The sequence below is a fragment of the Ammospiza caudacuta genome, chromosome 7 (assembly GCF_027887145.1).
Source record: "Ammospiza caudacuta isolate bAmmCau1 chromosome 7, bAmmCau1.pri, whole genome shotgun sequence".
NCBI classification, from domain to species: Eukaryota; Metazoa; Chordata; class Aves; order Passeriformes; family Passerellidae; genus Ammospiza; species Ammospiza caudacuta.
Window position 1 is genome coordinate 26,478,474 of NC_080599.1, and position 27,186 is coordinate 26,505,659.

Here is a 27,186-nt window from a genome sequence, read left to right on the forward strand (position 1 = left end):
AATGACCAAATTCACAGATTTTCTGCAAGACCAGCGCCTAATTTTAAAACCTGAAAACTGTTAAGCACTTCACACTTCACAAGCCTTCAGTAGAGATACACTGTAGTACAGGGCTTTGGTACCAGAATTCAGCCCCAGATGAGCTGCACTTCTGTACTTTGCCCATCCTTGTGACAATGCATCACATTTCCAAGGATATTTCAGAACAAAAATACACTGTGGAGGTAAATTGTGCTTAACCCTGAACTGATTTGGGAACAGGACACTCAGCACCTTTCAGTGCTGACTATCCACAAGCAGAGGTCTTGCCTCATGACACCTAGTAAAGTGTCTGGTAATCACATCAAGTGGGAAAACCCTTCACCTTCCCCTCAGTGGGCAAGGCCTACCTCCCCTCTTTCCTCCCTGAGGTACACAGCTTAGAAAAAGAAAAGAAGTGTTAGGGAGCATCATTGAGGAGGTGACATGGGACAAGAGTAATGGACAATAGACATCCTCACAAACTGCTCTCCTAAGTTGTTCTTTACCTCCAAGTTGTCATCCAGACATGTTCCTAGAGCAGTAACTTAATTACCTCCGCTTTATTCTCTCTTGCTCAGCGCATGGTGACAATGGTTTTATCGTGGAAATATTTTCTCTAGAGAGCACTCTGAGTACTGACAGCTCTTTCCTCTTTCCCTCCTTCACAATGTCACCCTGCTATATTTGCCTTGACACTGTCTTCACATTGTCTTGACATTGTTCTGACAGTTAAGAAAACTCAATCACTGCAGCAAACAGCCATGACAATGTGGAGAAGAAAGAGAAAAAGTGTTATGAAAATTGTTGAGGAACTGTGAAGGTTTACAGGGTAGTGAAAACAGGATTTTGCTTTTTCTAAACCCCATTCCTAGTGAGTTTTCAATAAAAAGCTGATTTAAGAAAGTTTTCAGCCAAGGCTGGCAAAAGTCATCTCAAAGGCAATTGGCAGTTATGGATTCTGTACCTGAAATTCAGATTTCCTAGATAACAATCCCTCTTACTGCCATCAGGTCAGGTAAATTGTGGGAGATACTTCAGCCCATCTCCTGGGGAGCAGGGATGCTGCATTACTGTGAAATGCTGCCTTGGGACCCTCCAGCTACACTTTCTCCCTAGTAGGCTGTTCAAACTGGGATCCCCTTTGGGGGCAACCAGAAAAGAAAGGGTGGCCACAGGAAAAAAAAAAAATCAGGGTAGCTGGAGCTTTAATTCCCTTTGCTAATAATAAAATCAAATTTTGTTCTCTTGGCTCACAAATTAGAAGAGGAGCCTAGAAAGGACTGCAATCAGTCTGACAAATGCCAAATGTTGTGGTAACAGGTAAAAAACCCAGCACAAGTAGCATAAGTTTAGTATCTATTTCTCTGCTTGAATTAAACTTCTGAGCAACTCCTTAACTGGGTATAGTATGGACATACTAAAGTGCTGTACTTGACAAGTTAAGCTTTGTGATTCAACAATTTGACAAAATCACTGTTGATTTGAATAGGAATTCTGATAATCAGGAACCATGTGGGGAAGGTTGATGGGTTTTATTTTGTGGTTTGTTCATTTGATTTAGAAAAGCATATATAGTTTTGATACTAGTTCAAATTCATAGTAGCTACAAGAACACCTAGGTAATAAAAAAATTACCTAAAAATTTACTTTATACTATCTTGGCATGCATACAATCCACGTCTTACCTGAAAAATGCAGTTAAAGCTCATCCCTTGCAAAGCAGAAGTTCATTAACACCGCTCTGTAGAGCACCTGCAGTGCTCCCTGCAGGTCACACAAGCTTCTCCAGGAGGAGCATTTTCTCCCCTCTCAGATTGCTGTCTTTTCCCTAAAGAAATTAGGGAGAGAAGTCATCTGAAGCTTATTCCCTTTTCCTCAGAGCCCTGGGGACAGCAGGGCTGGTGGCCAGGCACTGCCCCTCTCCTCACAGAGAGGCTCTTCTCCAACACCTCCCAAACTGCAGGGCCATCCTGGCATCCAAGAGCCAAATGAGGTGGCACAGGCTGTAGGGCTCCATGAGACCATGAGTCCCCCTCCAGGTCCCTGAGGAAGCAGCAGGGCCCTGAAGGTGCTGATTTGTAACCTGCTGACAGAGCTGCCCCTACCTCTGCACACCCACCCCAACAGGAATGGCACCCACATGGCTGGGGAGAGGAACCCTCTGCTTCCTGAGTGCAAGTCAGGAAATCCTGGATGTATCTCTGCCACACATTGCAGATTGCAGTGTGAGGCAAATGTTAGTGAAAGCTTCTTATGAGACCAGAATGTAGAGAAATAAACCTATCTCAGCCCATTAATACAACTTCTTGATTACAAGGATGAATCAACACATGCTAAGAGTAAAGTGAACAAGCACATATGCAGATTGATGCTCACCTGGTTAATTTTATGGCTAACTTCATATGTTTATTCATGATGACCAAAGCACAGGTAAGACAAAAGCAGAGCAGAGGCAAAATTAGCCTAAAGAGTCAAGGCAGAAACAATATGCTTCCATTTATCCAGAGAGAAAATTAAGCTCCAAATGCTTCTGCCTGAACTCACTTGATGAAGCATGGTCTTGATACAATTAAGAAAATAGCACAAAGGAAAGGTCTCCACATAAGTGCAGACACTTCTGAACCATATAAATAATATAATATTTATTCTCATATAGCATTTATTCTAAATCCTATATTGGGTGGTTATACTGCAACTGCTCTGGCAGGCTGAATGACAAACATTTTGGTGCTTCCTTCCTACACTTTTATGTCTACATGCTCCCTTTATTATTAATGGCATAATATTTGCTACAGTTGGTTATCATGGTCAAATCAATACCAAAGTGCCTTGAAAAAACACCAGAGCTAAGCCCCTAATTAAGTACAATATTTTGTTCCTTTTAAATGAGACACTGTTTGAGGAGTACAGTAAGAGTGCCTTGTTCTGTTCAAGGTATCTATAATTAATAACCCCAATGATCAAAGGAAGTGTGATCCTAAGAGGAAATGGCTTTTGAGGATCCCTAGGTATTAAGTACTGAGAACTACTTCCCAATCTGTTCTGCAGCCTCTCAGCACACTATGATGTGTGATGCCCTTTGGGATCATAAAACAAGCCCCATCATAGATCTCTCTGAAAAAAACTGCTCCCAGCAAGATAGTCACCAGATATTAATCACTTATTCATTATTGCCATGAAATCTTACTTAATTTTTTTCCTGCCCAGACCCTTACTGTCACACAGATCTCCTTTATTTATTTAGCATAATTTGATATAAAGCAAGGCAGGACACTGCCCTATAATGTACCCTGTAATGGCAGGTCTGGACTAGTATTGTGAGGAAGGCCTCTTCCCCCAAAATTGGGTATTCCTTTTGTTTTATCATTATTGTATGGCACCAAAGTTTATTGAGGTACAGTAAGCACCTGGATGTCAAGCTGTGGAGATTTTATTTCCCTTCTCCTGCTCGCTGATCTTATTTTCCACTCCCCAGCCACCACACCAACAGCCAGAGCTCTCCCTGCATCTTTAGAGCAGATTTGTGTGAATCAAAAAAAACCTGTCACTGCAGCAGGATGGCTGAATGTCATATCCAGGGGAATAGCAGGCCAGAGCAGCATCACTGTCCTCTGGATCATCCTGAGGAGTGTGAGCACTTCAGCAGAGCACAGAGGCATCAGTGCTGCCCTGTGGAGCCACTGCCGGCATCGTGTCTTGGGGCTACAATTACTGCAGGCTCACTCACCAGCCACACCAACTTACTGTAATCTCCCATCCCTGCCCTGGAAATACAAGTCTGCTTTGGATCAGGCCTCAGAGGAAGAATAGGAGAATGCATGGAAAAAAAAATATAAGACAGGAAGGGAGAACTGGGAAAGGAATGAGAGATGAGGAGTTAGATCTACCTCCTCCACACATTAAATAGACAGAGAAAACAAAGGAGACTATTAATGGGGAAATAGAAATTTAAAAAGCCTTCAAGAAATTACTCTACTGATTGCTAATGGTGAATAAACATTCATTCATTTATTCATAGTTTAAAATTTTTCATCATTTTCCTGGCAAAAATGGTAATGATCTAATTTTGATAAATACTTGCTGGACATCTCTTCACTTATAGCAGATATTTAATGCCCTGGTGGCAGGTGGTTTTATTCTAAAGCATGCCATCACATTAAGCTTTAGCAATTTGACTTTTAGTGATATTCTTCTAATATGGAAGGCTTATTTCTTAGCATATTCCCCAAGGAAGGCTCCTGGGAATACACTGATGCTGGTGAATATTTTGGTTTTGTTTTACTTCTACAGTGAAGCATCTTAAAAATGTTTAAGAGAAAGGTATCCCTAATTATACAGTGGGTTTTCAATACCTACTTTTCTTTTGGGTCAGTCACTCCTCCTCAGTGCTTCTGAGCCTGCTCTGGAACTAAAAAGTGGTAAAACCATGAAACAAATTAATTCTTGTTCTGTTGCAAGACAGTAGAGTTTTTAGGGTGCTACAATACAGTCTGCAGGCCAGGAAAGCTGCCACGGATTTTGTGTCAGAGCCATGACTGTATTCAGTTTCATGGGTCACTGGAACTAGTGTTCCAAAGGCCAGCCCTCTGCAGAAGTTCACATGATAATATCCTTCTGCTGGGCCTGGGACTGGTTTCTGTCTGTGTGAAGTTGGTGAGGGCAACTTGTGCAGCTCACAGTCACATCACAATGATGTGTATTGGCCTTGGCTCTGAGGGGTAGCTGCCCTCAGCAGAGGGGCTCAGCAGGAGAGCTGAGGAAATTCAGGCTGTGCCAGTTCCCCCTGACACTCCATCCTGTCCCAAAACACAGGAGCTGCAGCTTTCCCCAAGCAGTCTTGAAAACCCAGTTGGTAATTAGTTCATGCAGAGGTAATTGTAGGTGATTTCTATTGAAAATAATTTAGCACATAACAGAAAGGGCTGGAATGTGAACTCTTCTACAAAGTTCATGCTGGAAAAGCATGGCCTTGCTTTCTCTGTACTTACTGCCCATTGTAGCCACATTGAAGCTTTCTTTGGAGTCCTGTGACATTTAAAGCGCAGTGCACTGCATTTCCAGCCACATAATGCTGATCTGTCCCAGGGCTGATTATTTTTTTTAAGTCTGAGGAGACAGAAAAAGCAGCATCATGATTTTGATATGCTGCAGTTTGATGTCATCAGGAACATCTTGTCCTCATTTGCCTGCCTACTGCAGGCAATCTCAACATCTGCACACATCAGGACTTGGCTCTACACCCAGAGATTTAAAAAAAGTTGCCCTGTGTTACAGGCTGCTATGATACATTTCTAACAATCAGGGCTTTAAGCTTATCCAGTTATGACTCACAGAAAGGAATCATACCTGGGTCAGCATTACAGACATTTGAGGCTACATTTTAAAATCACAGCACCTTTATGTGCCACTGTACTAGCAGAATCACCGCTTCATGCTCTTTTCATATTAAAAAAAGGAAAGAGCAACGAATGGCAGAACCTCAACTAAAGAAGACTGAAGAGGATGTCTTATAACGCCTTTCAAATGCAAACAACACATAGACTCAGAATTTGGACATGAAATCAATTTTGTATTCAGTTTTCAGCCCCTCTACTGGAGGGACTCTTAGCAGCATTTGGCAGCATTTCTGAGTGCCTCTTCTCTGCTGTGTTAGTGGCTGAGCACAGAGGGAGCTCAGCTGCTAGCATGTTCCCACCTAAACCAAAGCTCAGCCCTGCAAGTCAGCAGTAGCTGGTCTGTTTGAGGGGCAGCATCCCCAGCTCAGCCAAGCCCTCAGCTCCTTCCCGAGGCTGAATTCAGGAGGAGCCAGAGGCTCAGTGGCAGCTGGAAGCCTCTGTCTTTAAAAAATGCCTTAAACTCTTTCCAGACTCCAGAGAAGCTGTGAGACCTTGTGTCTCTCAAGGTGAGATTTGGCCTTTTCAAGAGACAAACTGCTCCTTTGCTCTATTTTCCACTATTTGGAATTCATACAGAAGCAGGAGGAACTGGATTTCACCCAAACTCACAAACTAACAGTTTTATGCTGTGTTCCTGAAAATCCCCACCGTGATGCAGAGAAGGAGACCATGCTTTGGTCTTTCTGCAACCTTTTCTAGCTCTGGCACCATTTCCCTTGCTATTTTGCCAGGCATCCACTTCATCCTTCCTTCCTAGCACAGCTGCAAATACAGCTGGTGTCTTCCCAACTGCAAGCACTCTTTCATCATTCCTCTTCCCCAGCAGCACTTGCACCCTCCGTGTGTTCTGATACTGGGTTTACAAACAGCAGCTTGCACAAAGAGCAGAAGCATCTACATCGAGTTTTACAACACTTTGGCTTTAGGGACCAAGTCAGCAGCAACATGTTGCATAATGGCACCACAAATCCACCCATCCAAACAAGTTCATCTAGGCATGCCAAGAAACCTCAACACAGGCAATCCAGGATAAGATTTTAAAGTGTAAGGCATAATTCAATGCCTAACTAAACCACTAAGGTTTTCTCTCTTTATTTCTGGCAAGACCTTTCATCTCACAGGAGAGACCTTTACACCTGTGGCTCTGTATCCTGAGTTACATGCTGAGGATGTCCCCAGCTTTAATGAAGCCTTAAGAGAAGTTCAGGCAGGAAAGGTATTGATTGAATCCTTGGGACAAAGACATTTAATCCACAAAATCACCAATCTTTCCTATAAGAAATCAAGCTTATTACCTAAATAGAATTGCTTCAGATTTTGAGCAAAATTAATTTTCTATGTTCTTTACCTCTGAAGAGCTGAAAGAAAGGCAAGTTTGAAGCTGGGCCACTATCAAGTACTGCAGTTGCTGCTCACCTGTCTATTTATCTCCCACGTCACTGTGTGGATAAGTCCTCTTTGGTTCTATTAAGAATAAATTCTGCTGTGTGATCTCAACTTTAAAAAAAATAATTCAGCACTTCAAGAGGGACAAAGAATACCTCATTATACTCATGTTGCTTCTCTTCTGCAGACTTAGAAGATAAAAATGAGGACAAATATAATGAAACTCTTAAAGGGGAGAGTTACATTCAGAGAGAGTGTGTACAAGGATTGCACAGCAGAAATCAGTTCAGTTTCTACATCTGTGTTCACACCATTTACTGCAATGGATATCAGCTGCCTCCTGGCCTGATCAGCCACTGCTCTACACCTTACACAAACAAGAATATCTGTGCACAGTAAAAGCAGGATGATCACTGTACACTACCACCTTAAACTGCAGTGCTGTGTGCTAAACATAAAGGCAAAGAAGCAGAGCATCAAATCTTTCATTCTCATTAGAAACCAGTCTACTTGCACTGCTAGTAGCAATGTGCCTTGATGTCCAACTGAACCAAAAATCCTCCAAATTCAATGCATAGGAGCCCTGTTGAGCTCCTGGGCCTGATTCCCCTCCTGTTCCCAGCACAAACACTAGGTATGATCCCAAATGAAGTGAAAGCCAAAAATTATTTACACTTAGAAGTAAGGAAGGTATTTACCTCATTTTTGTTTGTTTATTTGGGACAGCTGGTGCCATTGCTGTGGTGCTCAGTGCAGGCATGGGGGCAGCTGTAAGGGCTGCTGCTGCTGCAGTGCTCATGGGGTAAGGGAGTCTGGGGTGGCACAAATGGTAAAAGGCAGTGAAGGACAATGACAGCCAGCAGTAACTGCCTTTATTCTCAGCGAGTCAGAGTGAACAGAAAAGTTTAGGGAAGAGTGAAATTAAGACATTGGTTTAATAACCAGTTCTGTAATTTCAATCACAAAGTGTTGCCTAAACAACATTTTAAAATTTTAATGCCATTCCACTGTTACTCTTACACTAATATGCCATACTTTTTATTCAGAAAATAAGTTAATTTACTTTCCTTGATTTTGCTGATACAAATGTACCTAAAACCAAATTTGGCTTTTTTGATAGCAATGGAATATTTGTGTAACCACCTTTTTTCTTTCCTGCCTGTGTGTGGTGTTGGTTACTATGGTAATAAACGTGACTCAAGATTTAAAGCCTGAAAGTGGTTTCTATAACAACATGCTAGGATGTTTTGGACACACAATTGAAATTAAAGATTCAGGATTAACTCTTTATGACCACAGTATTTGCAGACACAAGTGCTTGTTTGTTTGGCAAAAGTTTGGTCATCCCTTCCCAAAGCAGGATTTTCCATGGAGCAGATTGAGTAATAATGACTCCAGCTGTGGATAGAGCAGGTAGGGGCTGGTGATTTCCTCACAGGGGAAATATGCAAAGCACAAATGGCACCACAGTAACTACAAGCTGCCCATCATAGTGAATAATTAAGATGGTAATACAAATGTACTGGGAGATGGGAAGGGTTAAAATGGTATTAGTGCAATACTTAGAAAGTTTGAGACTGTGCAAAAAACAAAATTATTTGTTTATGTGGAAAAGCTATTTTGAGGGCTTAGATAGCCCCTTACCTGGCTCTGTTTTATCCAGAACATGGTTTCCTGTCATTTCCTTCCCCATCTGCCAAATACAGGCGTGACATCTCTGCCTTTCAGTCCATGGTAAAGGCACCTGCTTCCAATCTCTGTCCCTGCTGATTATGCAGCTGTGCTTATCTCTTCCCCAGTTCTTCATGATACATCAAGATTGAACATCTATCTGCACACCCACAACTTTCTAAGGCTGTCTTTGCAAGGAAGTTATTGTCAGAGTGATGAACTGTATTTTTTGTGTCATGGTGCACTGCAGATAAATGGAGAGAGGATTAGTTACACCAAAGCCACGGCTCCTCAATGCAGCAGAAAATGCCTTGGGCGATATTTTAATATTTCCAGTTAAATGATAATTATTTCAAGATCTCAGTACAGTAACAGAGCTTGATATTTCAGTGACACAGATTCACACTCTTGTTTTAAAATCCCAAGGACAGGTTTCAAACAAGTAATGAGCATGAGCATTGAAGGTTCGTGTTTCTGACTCCAGCCACTGGGCTATCTAAATCCTTGCTACCATCATGTTATCCTGTGACTTTTTCAGTGAGCTGGTTTGATCACAATGTAAGCCTTTAGCTGTGAACAAATGCTGTATGCTGGTTTTTATTCATCAGAACCCAGACTGAAGTAACAGCACTAAGAGAAGCAGTGGTTGCTTCATTTGTGATCTAATTTTCTTTCTAGTGACTGACCACCACCAACATGTCAATTATATATGCCATTCCAACAAATTTTAAAAAACAAAACCAAAACAAACAACCCTCCACCCCCCCCCCCCAAAAAAAAAAAACCAAACACAAAACCAAACTCACAGGTAACACATTTTCTGATGTTGAAGTTGGGGGTTTTTTCTAGAGCCAAACATGTCACTATTGCAATTCAATCCTTCTTTCCTAAAGAGTGTTTTTAAAATTTAATCTCTCAATCCATAGACCAGAGGTTTTTTGCTATCCATTTTTTTTCTCCAAAATGTATAGCTTAGTACATAGTCAGGTTTTGTTGTGAACTGCTTTATCTGCCCTGGCTGGTGTAGCTTCCTAGTTTTAATTTCAAATGTATAAAGTAATAAGTCTTTGTTTAAAAAAAGGAAAGGAAAAAAGTCCTCAAAGCACAGCAAAATCATCAGTGATGGTGAATATATGGGCATTAAGAAGTTCTCTATATTATAATGTATTTTTTCCCCTTAGAAAATAGACTGGCTCTGTTAAGAAGGTCAGAAAAATCTTGCAGCATATGTAAAAGATTCCGAAGCTGTTAGTGTTGAGAGCTTCTGTGAAGCTCAGAGTCCTCCTTCAGGGGCAGAAGGCACATCTGAAGAACAGCACTGCAAATTACAAGCAGCCTTCAGGCACGATGAGATGATTAGCAAAGTGCAGGCATGGCCACAGCCATGTGAACTCTGGTTCAGAACAGTGTGATTAGCACTGATTGAAATATGATTTTAAATGCTGCCACTGATTGTGATATTTCACCAGCTCGTACGAAGAGTTGGGTTCTGAAAGAACAAGTCTGTGCTGAAAGATATTTCTGACACAAAGAGCCCAAAACAGATTGCAAAAGATTTATCTGGGGGCTTTGAGTGGCTGAGATTGCTAATTGTGAGAACTTAGAAGAATATTTTGAAAAATGGACATGAACCCACTAAATCTCTGATTCAAACAGGATCTAGGAAAAAAACCCTCAAAATTGTCAGGGAAGATATGCAGATGAGCTTTTCAAAATTATCTGCTTTACTGAGGAACAATAATCAGATTATCTCTGCCAAAATGCTTTGGCCATTTCAAAATCCCTGCCCTGTTTATGACAGCTTTTCCCTAATTCAATTTTGGCCTTCTATCCTCATTTACATGCATTTCTAACATGATAAAAATTATTTTGTATCACTACAGTAGTTTCTGATAATTCAGAAGCCTTTACCAGCCAAAATCATGCATTTTTAGTGCTTATTAGCTCAATTATTCATACACTAACACGATCACTTCAATGAATTTAAATAATCTTGTCCAAGAGCAAAAAACCAAAGCTAAAACTGTCTTTTTCTTGGCATTTCTTATATTAAGTTAAGAGTGCCAGTTCCTGGAATAGCTGCAGGTATGGCCATGTTTCTGGTAGTATGGATGCTGTGCCAGTAGATGGCAAGCTTTACTGCAAAGAATTTCACTGCCAACCATCTCATCTGCATCTCAAGGATTTAACCATGGGGCAAAACGCTTGGCACTAAATCCTCTTGTAATTAAATTAAAGTACCACTGTTTATAAAGAGACTGATAATTACCTCAAGTGTCAGTCAATGTAAATCCAAAGCAATCAGCATTTTGTTTCCATTTTTCCTAAGTTACATACGAGTTTTAAGTCACTGCTGAAGTGACCTTAATTGCTTAGGAATGAAAAACAGCTCCTCTGCACATCTGAGGTAGAGCATGAGGCTTTTCCTGGTTATCCTTCTGCAACCTGGCCAAAACCCAAGTTCCACTGAAACATTTCTGTCCCTTTGCAGCTTTTTCTTTGAATGCAGAAGAGAATATTTTTAAAGCATCTGCTCAAACTGAGACAGTCTTCGCATCAATCATCACATTGCATCACAGGGCATGCAGGAGCTTCCACCTGCCATACTCTTCATCCTCCTTCCATGCAGCTCTGAGCTCAGGAGGTTCCCAAATCCCTCCTTCCACATCACTCCAGGGCAGCAGGGAAACTCAGTTTCCACAGGGCAGCAAGGGAGGTAGCGCAAATAACTTACCTGAAACAGGTGGGAAACGGTGTTAAAACTAGCAGTCCAGAATCCAAGGATTAGCTGAAGCACTCACATCCTTCAGGAACAGGACTTTTTAAAATAAAGACATCATGGATATGTCCAGGTGAACTGCCGACCACTTGATAACCCTCTGATGATCACCTTTCTGAGATGCAGTTTTGCTGCTGAGACAAACTGCTAAAGAGTATCCTTAAAATCTTGGTCTCTGCCTTTAAACTACAACCAAGCTAAAACTCAGCATGGTTACATGTCTGCTAAGAACTTCAGAATTCCTGAGTTCCTCAAAAACTACACAAATCATCAAAACCATGGCACAGTGCATTAGAATAAAGCCAGAACACCAAAAATGCTGCTCTTTCACTATCAACTTGTTGTACAAATAAGACAAGAGTATCCTCTAGGGAGTATTGGATTTAATGAATTGTCTGTTGGCAATTTCTGGCAATTCGAGATTAATTTTATAAATGCTACAAAATTTGAAATTAAAATACTGCTTAAAAAAATCCAGGAAAGGTTTTCTGTGTTTTTCCCATAGTGATGCCACCCTGCAGACAAACTGGCTGCCTTCACTCCATACAGACAGTGCTTTTAGGGCTGTCTTTCCCCTTCTCTCATTTTCCCTCCACTCTTACTGCCTCAGACAGTGATGAAGCTTTTTAACCAGTGCTCACTCTTGCCACCAAAACTGCAGACTGGCAAACACATCATGCACTCACACAGTCATTATAACAAACTCAGCCTCTTGCAGGCAAATTATCTCTGGAAAAGCAGTAATAATTAACTAAATTGCTTCTCATGTCACTGTGGTCCTGTGTAAGAAAGCACTCGAATGATTGACCTCACCTCTTGTAGCTTACACAGTACAACAGTCAGACAACATTATAACTTGATCATAATTAATTTATTCAAATTTGCTATGTTTCCCCAAACATACACTTTAATGAATTTTAAATAGGTACACAGACTGAAAAGAAAGCTCTCTAAAGTAGTGCAAAAAAAATGCAGGATGCAGAAGCTCCTAAGGACCACAGTTTTGCTCATTTTAACTGTAATTAATAGATTGCAGTAAGCTCTGTATAATCCAGGCTAAAGGAAAAAACCTAAATGCATGGGCAAAGCACAAAATTATGTAAACCAGGACATAAAAACGTACATGAGAGTATGCTGAGGAAGAGAAAGGTCTGAGTTACTGCTGACAGTGGTGCAGATCAGTACATGTGACCAATGTCTTGAATTTTTGCATTCAGTGAGAGCTCTGAGCTGGAGCAAGTGCAACCATCACTGCATAAGGATGAAATACCTGCTCCCAAAACTGATTATTAACAGGTTTGGGGAGGGTCATTTTAAAGGCAGGCTAATCCAAAAGTACTATTTTGTTCTATTTTCCTTCAGAGAACATGAGGTAACACTCCAGTTCTCCTGCTAATCAATGTTTCATTTGCTTTCTATGTAATCCTTAAGACCACTGTTGGTTTTAAATCACAGTGTCACTGCTGCTATCAATGTTACTACATAAACCTCTGTTCTCCTTGCTCAAACAAGTATTAATTACTTATCTGGCTCACTAAATGTACCTATTCATGAACATCAAGTTCATTCAGACTGGTGCTTCTATTCTCAGAGGCACTGCTGCTCCTGTGTACACCTCAAGTCAGAAAGCACAACAGTCATGTACAGATAATTTTTAAGCCTTTCCATTGATTATCTTAGTGTCAAACCTACACAAGCAGTCTTTCCTAAGTAGTTAAGCCTTCTGATACTTTCTTTCCCCACCTCCCCCTCCTAAGAGAAAAACAGAATAAATTGTATTATATACTAAAATGCACACTATGGAAACACACCATGACCAGTCAGTTTGTATTCTCTGACACTCCCCCATGGTTGGTTGGTATCCTCAGGGGACCAACCCTAGCCTCTCCCTTTTCCAGGGATCTGTCCCAGGCCTTTATTAGCAATGGTCTGACCCCAGTTATTGGAGTCCCCATCTCTGCTCACCTCTTCTCTTTCAATGCCCCATCTCCATCTCTACTGTGTCTGCTCTCCCGAATCTCAGTTCAGGAACTGGGAAGAAATTAGAGACTGATGGTAAAGGTGTCTGAATTCCTCTGAGAGGTTCAGCTCCTCCACAACACCCTGCTTGCAGAAACACACACTGTTCTGCTGCTGTAGAAGACACATACCCTTCATATATCCAAACTATACTCCAGAATAAAAGTATAAAACAAATAATAATAAAAAAGATGCTTAAAGTACTTACATTTAAATAATTTAATGCAACTTTTGTGCTCCAGCTCATGAGTCTTTCTCTCACAAATTGCCTTCTCTCCTAAAGAAACATTCAGCTTAATTTCAGAGTCTTGGCCCAGATACAGCTGCTTCAGTGTATCCCAGCGGTGGATTCTGAACAGTGCTGGTAACAGCTCACCCTCCTTGACTGGGAAGTGAGAAGTAGATCTTGCTATTGTTACTCCTTATAGCTGCAAGGCAACTCCAAGTGGCCTTTAATTACTGACAGAAGCTCAGTTCCCAGAGGGTAAGGAACATCTTTGCACCATGTTCATCACCGTGTCCTTCCAGCCTGGGAGGCTGGATGGCTCTCACAGGGCTGTTTTGCATCTCAGGTGTTTGGTAGATTCTTTGTGGTGGAGATGCTGTACACCTGTGAAATTACTACTTATAATCAGCAAATCAAAATCAAGGTGCCTGATGTTTTGAACTGTTTATTTGAGCTATAACTGCATCTGAGTAATATAGCTTGTGAAACCCAGTGCAAAAAATCATCCACTACAAAAGATTGGTACCACCACAGAAGTGATATTGAACTAAAAAAAGGTGGTTCATCTCCTTTCTCTAGTAACAAAAACAGAAACAAAAACCTTAAATATACCTGAATGTGTTCCATATTGTTGGATATCCATTGACAACAACTGGTATTGTCTCAACTATACTATTAATAAAGTGTTAAACAATCCTGACACTCCAGACCATGGCTGTTGAAAGAGGCAAGAACAGGAAATTACAACTTACTCAAGTTTTCATAATTGTTTTCATTTTACATTCATTAGTCTACTAAGGCATCACACAGTTGCCAGTCCCTTTTTCTTCTCAAGAGCCAGCAATTGGTGCTGTGGGTTTTGAAGCACAGTTGTATTAAGAACTACACTTCTTTCACTGTTGGTTAGTCCCAGTGCTGTGAATTCCTCAGGATTTTTTGTATTTCTTTCTTAGAATCACTCTGCATGAGGAATGATTCCAGGTGCCTGTCAAACTCTTGCCAAAAGAACTCTACATGTGTCGATGGTCATGAAGATGACCCTTGCCTTTGTGCAGACCCATCAGTGGACAGTGTGGAGGAACTCTGCAACAAAACGTCCAACCCTTGCTCCTCCAACCCTTGTCTCCAAAACTCTACCTGCCTGGGCGCTGCTGGGAACCTCAGCCTCCCCTGCAAGTGCCCCGCTGGGTCCGACGGCCCTGCCTGTCAGCAAGCTGCCAGTGAGTGTGACAGCAACCCGTGTGAGCACGGGGGCACGTGCCAGAGCAGCCTGGAGGGGCCCACGTGCCTGTGCAGCGCTGGCTACACGGGCAGGCTGTGCGAGAGGGACGTGGACGAGTGCAGCTCCGAGCCGTGCCGCAACGGGGCCCTGTGCCGGGACGGCGTGGGCCACTACTCCTGCTACTGCGTGCCGGGCTACCAGGGCAGGCACTGCGACCTGGAAGTGAACGAGTGTGCCTCGGAGCCCTGCCTCAACGGGGCCACCTGCCTCAACCAGATCGGGCACTACGACTGCATCTGTCCCCCCGGCTACACCGGTAAGTGAGCCCTTTTCATTACAGCAACTTCTCCTCTGGGTCCTGTGGAACCATCATAACTCATGTTCCAGGTTCAACTCCCTCGCCCACACGTGAATTTAGCTGCCACATTCACATTCTCTGAAAAATCCCTTTGCCCAGGATTTTTCTCCTGGGAAGCTAAGAAGCCTCAGAGAAAAAGGAAAACAATTTTTATCTCATTTGCTTCTCCTGTGTTGTGCTCACATGTGGAATGTGTTTGGAGACTGTTTACCCACAGGTGATTGCTTCATTGGATTCTGGTGTAAGTTATTTTGACTCAATGGCTTATTAGTGTCAAGCTGTGTCGAGACTCTGGAGAGAGTCATGAGTTTTCCTTATCTTTTTAACATTGAGTAAGTATCCTTTCTGTATTCTTTAGTACAGTTTAGTTTAGTATTCTTTAATATAATATAGTAGCATAAAATAATAAGTTAGCTTTCTGAGAACAAGGGAGTCAGATTCATCATCCCTTCCTTTGTCAGGGATCCCTGCAAATACAATATTTAGCCATATCTGCATTACCACCTTGCCTTCAGCTTCAGCACCAGTGGCTGTTGATACATTATGGATAACCACATCACTGTGAGCTACTGATACCAGAAAGAGAAGGGTTAAAGAAATCTCACATCCACCAAAATCTACACAGCAGTTTTGTGAACACCAAGCTATGTCAGGGGGCTAGGTGGACTTTGCTTTTAAAAGAAACATTCTCAAAATGCTCTCTTCAAAGTGCTATATCTAGTTTTTTTCTGAGGGTCAAAACCTGTGTTTGACAGATTTAAAAATTAGATCCAAGTAGACAAATGCTACTCTAAACTTAGACATTTCATATTAAATTTCTCTCATCTGCCCTTCTCAGAAACAAAGGACTCATTTGCAACTAGAACATTATGTAAGTTACATGGGCAAGTGTTATGTTCCCAAACTGCCCATTTATTGATAATCCCATTTTATATAGCTCCATTTTAAGGTACAGGTGTGATTTTTCTTCCATACTTCCTCTACTGAAAACCATATAATTCTTGTTGGAAGACAGGTCCCTTCAAATTTCAAAGCTGTATTCAGGGCTAGGACTGTGAAAGGTAGCACACTGAATCATTAAAAGGAGAAAAGGGGAGGCATTTTAGTGATAGACTGCCAGTCAGGTAAGCAAAGGAAAAGAAATAGTCATACAGCAGAAAGGGGAGAAAAAACAGCTATTGCTTCAAGTGATTCAAATGAATAAGAAATAAGAGATGTGGTTTACAGCTCCGTCCCCAAATCCCCATGCAGGAGGGGAAGTCAAAGGTAAAAAGCAGCTTTCCTGTGTCTAACACAGCGCTCGTTGGAAGGCAGCCCTTGGTTAATATCCCTTATGAGCACAGAGAATGTTATTTGAAGGAAGCTTGTTACCTTCCTGCCACCCCGCTGCTGCCAGGGGGTGTCGGAGCCCAGGCCAGCTGAGGAGAAAACTGCACAACTGAGGGAAAGCCAAAGAGCAGAAGGAAGGAAAAACCTATTAACAACCAGCATGGTTACTCTGCAATGATCACACTCAACCCAGACCTCCTGTTGTATTCAGGAAACTCTATTTGTTTAACTGGCGCTGTTAGTGGGGTCCAGGCCTGGATCCACAGCCCAGAAACTTGGGTTTGAAAGAGCTGGAATATACACCTTAGAGACAAAGGGAGAGAAAACATATTGAAATAGTAAAGCCCAAACAAAAAGAAACAAAAATTGTTGTTGGAGTTGCTCCACTTTCATCATGAAATTCTGCTGTTTCCCAAGCTGATGCTCTCTTCTCTCACCAAAAAAAGTCACCAAAGCTCCACACTTTGCACAAGCAGAGTTAAGAAATGAGGAGAGAACCAAGGAAGGAGAAGAGGTCTAAAATACACGGCAGAAGAGGCTGCAGTGTTTTGACATACAACTCCAACACTGCTTCCAGCAGCAAAAGAGACTAACCATAGGAATTCTATAGAGGAGTAGCAGACCATTCCTCCAGCAGTAAAACATCAGCTTTAAAAAGCTACTTAACAAAATGATTTTTCAGAAGCATTCTTTTTTGTTGGTTTTTTGCACCTTGATGTGAGTTGTGCTAAATGCACAAGCCAGAGGGATTACAGGATGAAAGCCTTGAGGTGTCCCCAGTGGTAATAAAATCCCTCATTTACCCCATCAGGGGATCTTGCCAACCATTATTATCCTGGCCTGACACCATGAATTACTGTGGGAAGTCATCCAGCCTCATCTCATTTCCTTAAGTTGTGAAAACAGGTTGTATCTCCTGATATGCAGGTAAAGAAGGTACAGTAAATCTATAGCTGCAATATTAACCAAATGCATGAGTTACTGGCTGCTGTTGCTACTTGTTTCATGGACTATGACTGCTATTTTGTGTGATTGGTATGCTGCAGGACTTCTTAAAATAGCTGAGAAATGTCACACATAATTCTTACACAAATGGAGGAGGTTAGAATGCACCAAGAGCCAAAGACTGGAAAATTCAGCATGAAATCTGCAGTTTCTATGATAATGTTCTGCATGTGTGAAATTATTTACAAGACATGTGTCACACAGCTGTTAAATAATGAAGTTCAATTGGTTTGTTGAAGTTTTGCTGGCTACCCTAATCAATTGCATTTTCTCCTCCATTGGACTAATTGCACTTGCTTTTAATTCAACCCAACAGAGCACGGTGTAAGAGCCTGTTATTACCCACAGCTATATGCATTAATTACCTTGCTGAAGCCAAGTCCTCTACTGCCAGTGAACATTCCAGTGAACTCTCAGGAGTGCATGGCAGTTCCAAAATCCATTCTCAGCCTAAGACAGCAAGAGAAAGCATTTCAGCTGCAGACAAAGTAGGTGCAGGGAGCTGGATTTGTTCTTTGTGCAATACCTTTCACGATGAGGTAACCATCGCTGCGATGACATCTTACAATATGAGGAAATTACTCCTGATAGATCTCCAAGCTTTCATTCAGGATTCTCATCAATAGTGTATGTGCTATGCAAATATTAAGAACAGATGCCTCATAAACAGATGCATCTTAGGCACTTAAAGGCAAGCAGAGGCACAGCAGCTCTACCATGGGATGGAAAACCTCAAGTAGAGATCTCACTTCCCAACAAGCTCATGTCCCTGTCATTGTGGATGTAATGGCAAACCATACAGTCCATCCAGCAGCAACTGCCAGCAGTGCAAAGCCCGTTTCCTTCCCCAGCTTCCCAGTTTCAAAGCAGCACTCCCCACCTAGTGTCCTAGCCAGCCCAGGTATTCAGCACTGCTCAGATGCCCAAGCTCAAAAGGGACAAGCCTTGATCAAAAAAACACAACCTCTCCCTGTCTAGTTTTGGCTGTAACTCTCTTCCTGTCGCTTCAAGCCTGGTGCCTATAAATTAGCCATGTGACACTCTCCATCCAAATAATGGCACACAAGATTACTTTTTACAGAATGAGGAATTTGGGGACAGCCCTCTGGACCTGCTGCACCTGAGTACAGTACCTTAGTACAGAAGAGCAGAAAGGGTGACCTGCTTACCAATTCCCAGCCATATTAAGAATGTGCAGGTCCTCATGGAAGTACAGTGAGCCTCCAAACCCCTAGTATCTTTGAGCAGAAAGTGATTTTACACTCTATCTGTTGGCATGCAAGTTTGCAAACATTGGCTGTGTGTCCTTCATCCTCACTTGTGTTTTATTCACTGGGGATGTAGAAAGAAGTGCACAGTAGGACTCGGTGGAGAAGCAAGCAGTATAAGAAACAAGCCTGATTCTTCAGAGAAACTGCAAATGTTACAAATGTGACTTTTCCCCACCTTCCCAGCATTTCAATTCAAACCATTTGTGTGGTCTGGTGCATGCAGGGATGCTCAACCTGCTCCAGGACACCCAGGGAGCCTCAGCTCATGGTGGTGCAGCCCTGTGCAATAACTGTGGCGGGGCTCCTTGGCGCTCTCCTTCCTGCCTGGCATATGATATTTGGCATACAGCATATTTGTGACAGAATGTTAGACTGAGGTGAAAATGCAGATCTAATCTTTTCATCTCTCTTCTACACATCTAAGAAAGCCTGACAGCAGACTCAGCGGAGGCTAGGAAGGGATTCCCCCTGTCTGCATGGCAGATCGCATTGGCTGGATGCATTATACAGGGAGAAGTTTTCTTCTGGGGCAACATTGCCGAAGGCAGGTTACTGGGCTTGATAGATTAAAGACATGAACCAAAACAACAACGCTATGTTCTCATGTTAATTGTCAGGCTGTTCTCAGGCCTGTAGTTTTAAATTTGGCTGAGCTGAGGATCAGTTGAACACGGCTTGTTTTGTCACATGATTTTTAGTGTTCGCAGTAAGCTGTTAACAAGCTCTGGCAGATTTACGGTCACTAGACACACTTCTGCAAACACATTGTTTATAATTGCAGTGAATTCACAGGGCAATGACCACAGAGGGACTGCTTGCTATATCTGGCTGCAATGTACATTACCATAAAGCCGTCAGAGAGCGTTCCTGGGCTGGGCTCTCCTGGCAGGCTCCCGCTGAAAGTAGTGGTTAGCTGAGCAGTGAACCTTGAACTGGGGGCACGCCACTGGCAGCTTCCCCGTCCACTCTGTGGTCTCAAGGAACTATTTCTTAACTGCTGAAAATAGGAACTTGCACTTTAATGTTTAAAGACAACAAAAAATAGTTATGAGTCAACATCTGCAATTTTTGGGTTGGCATTTTAAGATCTTGCCCAGTACTTATCCATAGTACAAATTTATTCTTTTAAAATAAAGATGCTCACAAGCACCAAAATTAATTATTCATGAAGTGGTAGTGCTAAATATTCTCAATCTCTGTGTTTTAAGAAAGATGCTCAAAGTTATAATGTATAAATTTCATAGCAGTAGAGAGCTGACAAAAGGAGCATAAAGAATTAGAGATGAGCTCCTAAATAAACTGCAAGAGTGATACCTATCAGCAAACATGCCTGTTCCCTCTGTTCAAAGAGTACTCTATCATCTTTTACTGAAAATTTCACTTTTACCAAAAAAGAAAAAAAAAAAGAACCCATTCTCAGAGCTGCAGTTTTTCTTTCAAGTAGGAAATTCCCCTGGGAACTTTTCAATACTGCAGCAATTTCGACAAGCCAAATAAAAAATAAGGAAATTCGCTTCAAAGCAGCTTCTTCATTATAATTTGCCACTTTGCATCTGTTTTGTGGCTGATACTGTAGCTGCTGTAAAAACCTGACTTGGCGGTTGAAAATTATTTGAAAATATTACTCTATTGCTCCAAACACTAAGTAAGTGCATAAGCATACAAAACCCTGAAATAATCAAAGCTGCAAGGCATTAATTATTAAATTTTCTTAGTGTCTCCTGGTCTGTGCTAGAGATAAGAAAAAGGAGTGTATATATAACCTGCCAACTATCACAAATAGCTGTGAAGTCACATTAGAACTGATTTATTTCTGGCAATTATCTCTGAAGAGCAGCTCCAAGATTCTGACCTGCTGCAAACACAGCACCACAGACCCATTTACCTGCACATTGATAAGCCTTAAAAAAATTAAGCACTGCTGAACAAGACACTTCCCAATGAATTAAAAAAACTGGGAACTGTCCATTTAAAGGCCAATTTTAAATGGACTCTTATGACATCAATAAACTGCTGGTCTCTTCTGTATAATGTAAATAGGATAGTAGCATTGTTGAATACACTGAAAATTAGTTTGTCCTGTCTCCATGTTCAAGCTAACAGAAAAAGTTATTTTACATGTTCTTGTGAAAACAATTGGCTTGTTCTTTTGTAAATTCTGCCAAGCCTTGAAAAAAACTAATTGTGCAAAGCACATTGAGGAGGAAATGTCTTTAAAAACCAGGCAACTGCATAAAGAAAAAAAAAAATTATGTGACTATTGTACTTCAGGCAGTCCTTGCTGAGATTTCCAAAGCTGTCTCCTAAGCTTGGGGTTTATTTTCTCTGCTTCTGAAGGTACGAACTGTGAGGTGGAAATCGACGAGTGCTTGTCCCAGCCTTGCCTGAACGGGGGGACCTGCCATGATTCCCTGGGGAGCTTCTCCTGCTCGTGCCCGCAGGGCTTCCTCGGGGACCTCTGCGGCACCGACATCGACGAGTGCGCCAGCCAGCCCTGCCTGCACGGGGGACACTGCACGGATGGCACCAATGGGTAGGTGTGCCAGCCCTGCCTGCATGGGGGACACTGCACGGATGGCACCAATGGGTAGGTGTGCCAGCCCTGCCTGCACGGGGGACACTGCACGGATGGCACCAATGGGTAGGTGTGCCAGCCCTGCCTGCATGGGGGACACTGCACGGATGGCACCAATGGGTAGGTGTGCCAGCCCTGCCTGCACGGGGGACACTGCACGGATGGCACCAATGGGTAGGTGTGCCAGCCCTGGCAGGGCTCAGGGACACTGCACGGATGGCACCAATGGGTAGGTGTGCCAGCCCTGCCTGCATGGGGGACACTGCACGGATGGCACCAATGGGTAAGGTGTGCCAGCCCCGGCAGGGCCCAGCCAGGTGCCCCTGGGATAGGAATGCTACAGGATCCTGCCAGGGCTGGTAGTTCATCTCCTTCCCCATTTCACTCCTTGGCCCTGCACTATTCTCAGTTTTGATTTGAAAACGATCAAGGAATGCCAGTCTGGTGTCAGAGCCAATAGGACAACAAAACATTTATGGCAAAGACTGACCGAGAAGTGTATTTTTCATATTTGTACTTTAAATATTTACAATGCACTGTTTTCCTGACTGTTAGTACTGTCATTTAGATATGAATTCTGTTTCCAATGCTTACCAAACTTTAGTTTCCAAGAAATACGTGAGACTGTATAAAACTGAATTTGCTGACAGCAGCTGCCCACACTGACAGACAGAAGGACTAGAAGAGAAAAACTGTAATAACTGTAACCATAGTAATAGATATCATTAGCAAATGTGTCAGAAACTTTACAGGTATAGAGTACAACAGCTACTTGTTCAAAACAACCTGCAGTCCATGGGCAAAAAAATAACAATAGTAATTAAAAAAAAAAGAATAAGAGAATACAAGGCAAAGGAAAAGTGAGATTCTCCCCCTACTGTTACTGGCCCCACACAGAGGTCCAAGCAGAGCTCTGGCATTCAATCACCAAAACTGGATTTCTGGCTCAGCATGAGCTTCCCAACCTGAACACACATATGTATATTAGCCCAGTCTGGAAGTTTCCCAGTGTATTCATGCAGGTGCTCCTCTTGCCAGTACAGGATTTTTCCTTTATTGTGTATTTTCCAGTTTTTATAAAGCAGATTTGAAGACTCTGGTGCCCCAAAAATCAGTCCAGAAGTCATGTCAGCAAAAGGCATGCTTGCCTTGAGTGAGGGGGTAAGAGATCCTATTCTGGGAATGAGTTTTTGTGCAGTGTGTTGACATGGCACCAGCCCTGTGGAGCTTCTTGTCAGCAGCACCGAACAATTCTGAGCAGGACAAAGCAATTTATTATTTCCCAGTGTAGCTAAAGCACCACAGCAGTGAAAGGGGGTCACCTTGGACCTGAATCACTCAGACCTGTGTGGTAACCTGGAAGCCTTTTGAGAATACACGTGTGAGGTGAGCAACTGGGATGCTCATTCAGGCCAGACTTAATCCTGCTCATTTTTCTCCTGGCTTTTAAATCTGAGGTACATGCAAGACCAATTTTAATTGGCTTGTAATACTGCGGGATATCTGGAGCACAATTGGAGCTCTTTCTGTATTTATGTGATCGAAAGGAATGGACAACAAAGCAACTCAAAACAGAAGGGTGTCCAGCAACTTCCTTTCTTTTATGTATTTTTGGGGATAAATGAAGAATTGGGGTATTTAAGCAGGAGTTTTTCTTTTCTGACTGAGCTACAGTACAGCTGAGGCTTCGGTGTCTGCCATCAGCTCTCACAGAAACGTGTACGAGGCAACGGATCTAGCACAAAAAGCTGTAAATACAAACATCAAACCAAATTCTCTCACAAATTTCAGACTGACCTTCCAGTGATGTTTCATGAATGCAACAAAGTACAAGCTGATCTCTAAAAAAGAAACAAACCATTTTCACATAAGTAAACATTTTTATTTAAACTCAACAGCTTACAGACTTAGCTGGACTACAAAACCTAGTGTGCCTAGGCACAGAGGATATCCTGCATTATCCATGTATTTTTTCCATAGGAAATATTCCCAGGAAATCCCATAGGAGATTCCATAGGAAAGAATGCCTACAGGTACTGCTTTTTGCATATTGTGAGAACATCAAACAAGAATTCAAAAAAAATGCTAGGTATCTAAATTATCACTCTTACTGTAAAAAGCCATCTGCCTGCTCAGCTGTAGCCTGCTCACAAGCAGGGCACCATCCAGAATCCTGGAAGGTCAACAGCAATCTCAAATGCCAAAAGATATCCAAGAAAAAGGCAGGTGGGGCTGCACATTAAGCAATGAGTTCTGGATATTCCTCCATGACTCTGAACCACAGGGAAAAGTAGCTGGGACATAGGCAGAAAAAAAAAGCTTTCACCAAAGCTGAACAGCACCAAACTGAAGGTGCATGGGAGAAATGTGTGAAAAACTCAGCAGAAGAAGACTTCAGATTTGAGAACATACCTCAGAATGAAAATTACTTTTCTGATTCACATCTTCCTCATTACTTTTTATATCTGAAATTCAAATGCCACCTGGTGCAAGTCATCTCTGGTTTTGATTTAGGAATAATCCATACACCAGTAATAAACTGGCCAGCCAGAAGTTTCTGCTTATGCACACACTTAAACAGTGTAGTAAAAAGTTTACACTTTTTGGTCTGTTAGACTGCAGGAGCCAGTTGTTCTCTGATGTTGCTTTATGTTCAACAATTTCACTTTCTCTTCATATGTTTACTCCAAGTCTAAGACTTAGATATTAAGCACAGAAATTATCAAATAAGTATACTTACATCTTGCTCAGCAAGATGCCCTAGGAATGCAATTGTACAATAATGGTGTATCACTTTAATGTAAAAGAAAATAGAAGAAATTTGTTTCCTGTCATTTTTTTAGGTCAAGATCATACAAGCCTGCACAGTTAACTTGTATCTTGCAAAAGCCTGTATTTTCATATGACGTACATGTTAACTTTACATTTGATGACCAAAGAACAGGAATGATGCTTTTTATAGCACTCAGCTCTCCAGAAGAAAAAAAGGCAAACAAAACTTCCCAGACATTACTGACATCTGCATGCTGCTAATTTCTATATGTACACTAGTTTGTTTACTTATGTTGTAGTCACACTGATGTCAAAAGGGAGCTGTATTACTGTTGTTACTAGAACTAAGCAAGCAATTGACATTTTTGTTCTAACCTAACAATAAAAGGCTGGTTTGCAGGGGGGAAAAAATTCATTTAGTTGAGGAAAAAAAAAAATTTCCTGCTTTTTCTGCCAATGCAATTTCAACTAGTCCAAGAGGAAGGGATACTAACACACTTACTTTCTCCTCCCTTTTCATTTTGTGAATAATGTTAATCATACAAAATAAATTTTTTCTAAAAGCATTGGAAATGCCACAGACTTTTTTTTCCCCCAAAAATTAAAAGAAGGAAAAAGAAGGATCAACAATTCTTAGGGTTGTGTCAAAACCAACTCACAAGCAGTTCTTTTTCCCCAGACAAAACCACATACTTCAGGGAACAGCTCATTGTTGGTTCCCAATTGCTGTGGTTTCTCCTAAAGCACCAGATGGTGGTCTCAAGCTGGACTCACCCTGTAAGCTACGAGCCAAGGCTACACAAGAAGCCTGTGCATGTTTGGGAACAAAGCCCAGATCTCTTGACTTCCAGCCTGAGTGAACATTGCATTCTGTGTTGCAGGTACAGCTGCAACTGCACCGGGACTGGATTTATGGGCTCGCACTGTGAGACCCTCCCTCCCTTGTGCTGGTCACAGCCATGCTACAACAATGCCACCTGTGAGGACCATGCTGACAATTACACGTGCCACTGTTGGCCAGGTAAGCTCCAAGTTCTCCTATGCATGTGCCTTGAAAAGTAGTAGAGACGCTTCCCCCCCACCACCCCTTCCCCCGATGTAATAAAAGGTTGAAGCTCCACAACCTCAAAAGTCCTCAATGGCCTTGTCTTTACATGGGCTTCACTCATCATAAGCAGAGCCCTCTGGGTAAGTTTCTTGCTTTTCCAGCTGAGAATTGATTCTCCTGTACAGCAGAAGTAGGCAAAACAAAAGGCACCAGCACTGTGGTGCCAAGACAGGAGATAAGTCAAAGCTGGGAGCTGTCTCCCAGTTACTTAATCCTTCAAACCGTGTGGCACATGCATCACTGCTGCAGCTGATGCTGGTTTTAGTCTTCATTAACCCAACCTTTAAACCAGTCTAAAGACTTCTGTCTGGCAGTGGGCAGTGGAACCCACAGGCTGTGTTCTCTACCAGCTGTTTGCAAACAGGCCCCACACCCCAGTGAAGGCACAGACCCTGTGCTCCTGAGAGACCACACAACTCTATGAGCACACAAACTACAAGAAGCCTCTCTAAGGAGTTTATATCTGAGGAAGTTTATGAACTTACTGAGGATGCAGGAGCACAGACACACTGTGAGCCCTAAATGCCTCAATGCTGTTGCACTACACAAGTCTTCGTGCAACAGATCAGGAAAAATTAGGCAGAACCCTTTGCATTTTCCAGAATTCAGGCATCATTGTAGCACTTAAATCTCCAGATGAACCACTTTAAAAACACCAAATTATTTATACTCTCTGCCCTCCTCCACCTTCCCACAACCTGAGAGCATACTACACCACAATGCAGTGCCTTATTACCCACACAAATCTCCACATTACTGCCTAAAAAACACCAAACAAACCCTTTATGGCACAGCTCAGCTCACTGATGTGGAGTGGCCACAGCAATGTCCTGCTGCCAAGGCCTGGCAGGGAGCTGCAGGAGATCACTCACAGCTTCAAGGAGCTGAGGCAAACTGCAGCCATGTGCAGCTGCTGTTCACAGGGTGTATGCTGGGTCTGGAAGAGAAGAACAGCACATAGAATGACAGAACTGTAGAACAGTGGAAGAGGAGAACAGCACATGGAATGACAGAACTGTAGAACAGTTTGGGTTGCAAGGGACCTTAAAGACCATCTAGCCTTCCTGCTCCTAAAAGGAACCTACAAGAAATATGAAGAGGGAAGGGGAAATGGCTTCAAACTGAGAGTAGGCTTAAATTAGATATTAGGAAAAAATTCTTTCCCTTGAGGTTGGTGAGGCCCTGGCACAGGGTGCCCAGAGAGGCTGTGGCCTCCCCATGCCTGGCAGTGTTTAAGGCCAGGCTGGAGGGAGCTCTGAGCCCGCTGCCCTATGATGAGGGATGGGGGGCTGGAGCCCCAGTGTCACACCCTGACCTTGTGGCCGTGTCTCCGCAGGCTACGCGGGCTCCCGCTGCGAGGAGGACATCGCCGAGTGCCGCAGCAGCCCCTGCCTCTCCGGCGGCGACTGCGTGGAGCGCTCCTGGGCCGGCCTCTACGGGCTCGTCCCGGGGCTGCCGCCGGCCTTCCGCTACGACCGAGCCGAGGGCTACATCTGCCGCTGCCCGCCGGGCTTCGCCGGTAAGGGCCGGGACCGGGACCGGGACCGGGACCGGGGCCGGGGCCGGGACTGGGGCCCGCCGGGCAGGGCCGAGCGCGGCCCAGCGGAGCGGCACCGCTCCATCGCCTGCGGGAAAACAACCAACACTCGGGAGCACAGCTCTGTCCTTACATGGCAAACAGTCAAATGTACAGCTAGCCGTGATGCTGACAGAGGCGCGTCCACACCTGCCTTTATTGCACCGCAGCCAGCGCTGTTTAGCACAGCCGCAAACCGCTCGGGTTTGGATTCTGTGCTGCTGGGGCTGCAGTACTCTTCTAACGCCACCCGCTTGTTCCCTCTGAAGGAAAAAATTAGTTAAAAGCTATATTAATTTATCCAGCCGTCAGTTTCTCATTCCATTCATCTCCCGAGAAACTTACAAACTTCATGTCACGTGAAATGTACGACTGCTGTCTCCAACATAACAAGCACAAAAGCTTACAGAGACCACAGCTTTCACTCTGAATCCTCTCCTTATTTTCTTCAAAGTGGCATCGCGATTTGTTT

At 42.8% G+C, this 27,186-nt stretch overlaps 1 protein-coding gene across 1 annotated transcript in view; it reads left to right on the forward strand.

The window, feature by feature from the left end:
- CRB1 (crumbs cell polarity complex component 1) overlaps positions 1-27,186 on the forward strand; it is a 96,511-nt gene that overhangs the window by 13,378 nt on the left and 55,947 nt on the right. Inside the window, exons 3-6 of the mRNA XM_058808075.1 lie at positions 14,452-15,036; positions 21,021-21,216; positions 24,912-25,051; positions 26,475-26,657. Of these exons, the coding sequence (XP_058664058.1) occupies positions 14,452-15,036; positions 21,021-21,216; positions 24,912-25,051; positions 26,475-26,657 (1,104 nt within the window). The remainder of the gene's footprint in view (positions 1-14,451; positions 15,037-21,020; positions 21,217-24,911; positions 25,052-26,474; positions 26,658-27,186) is intronic.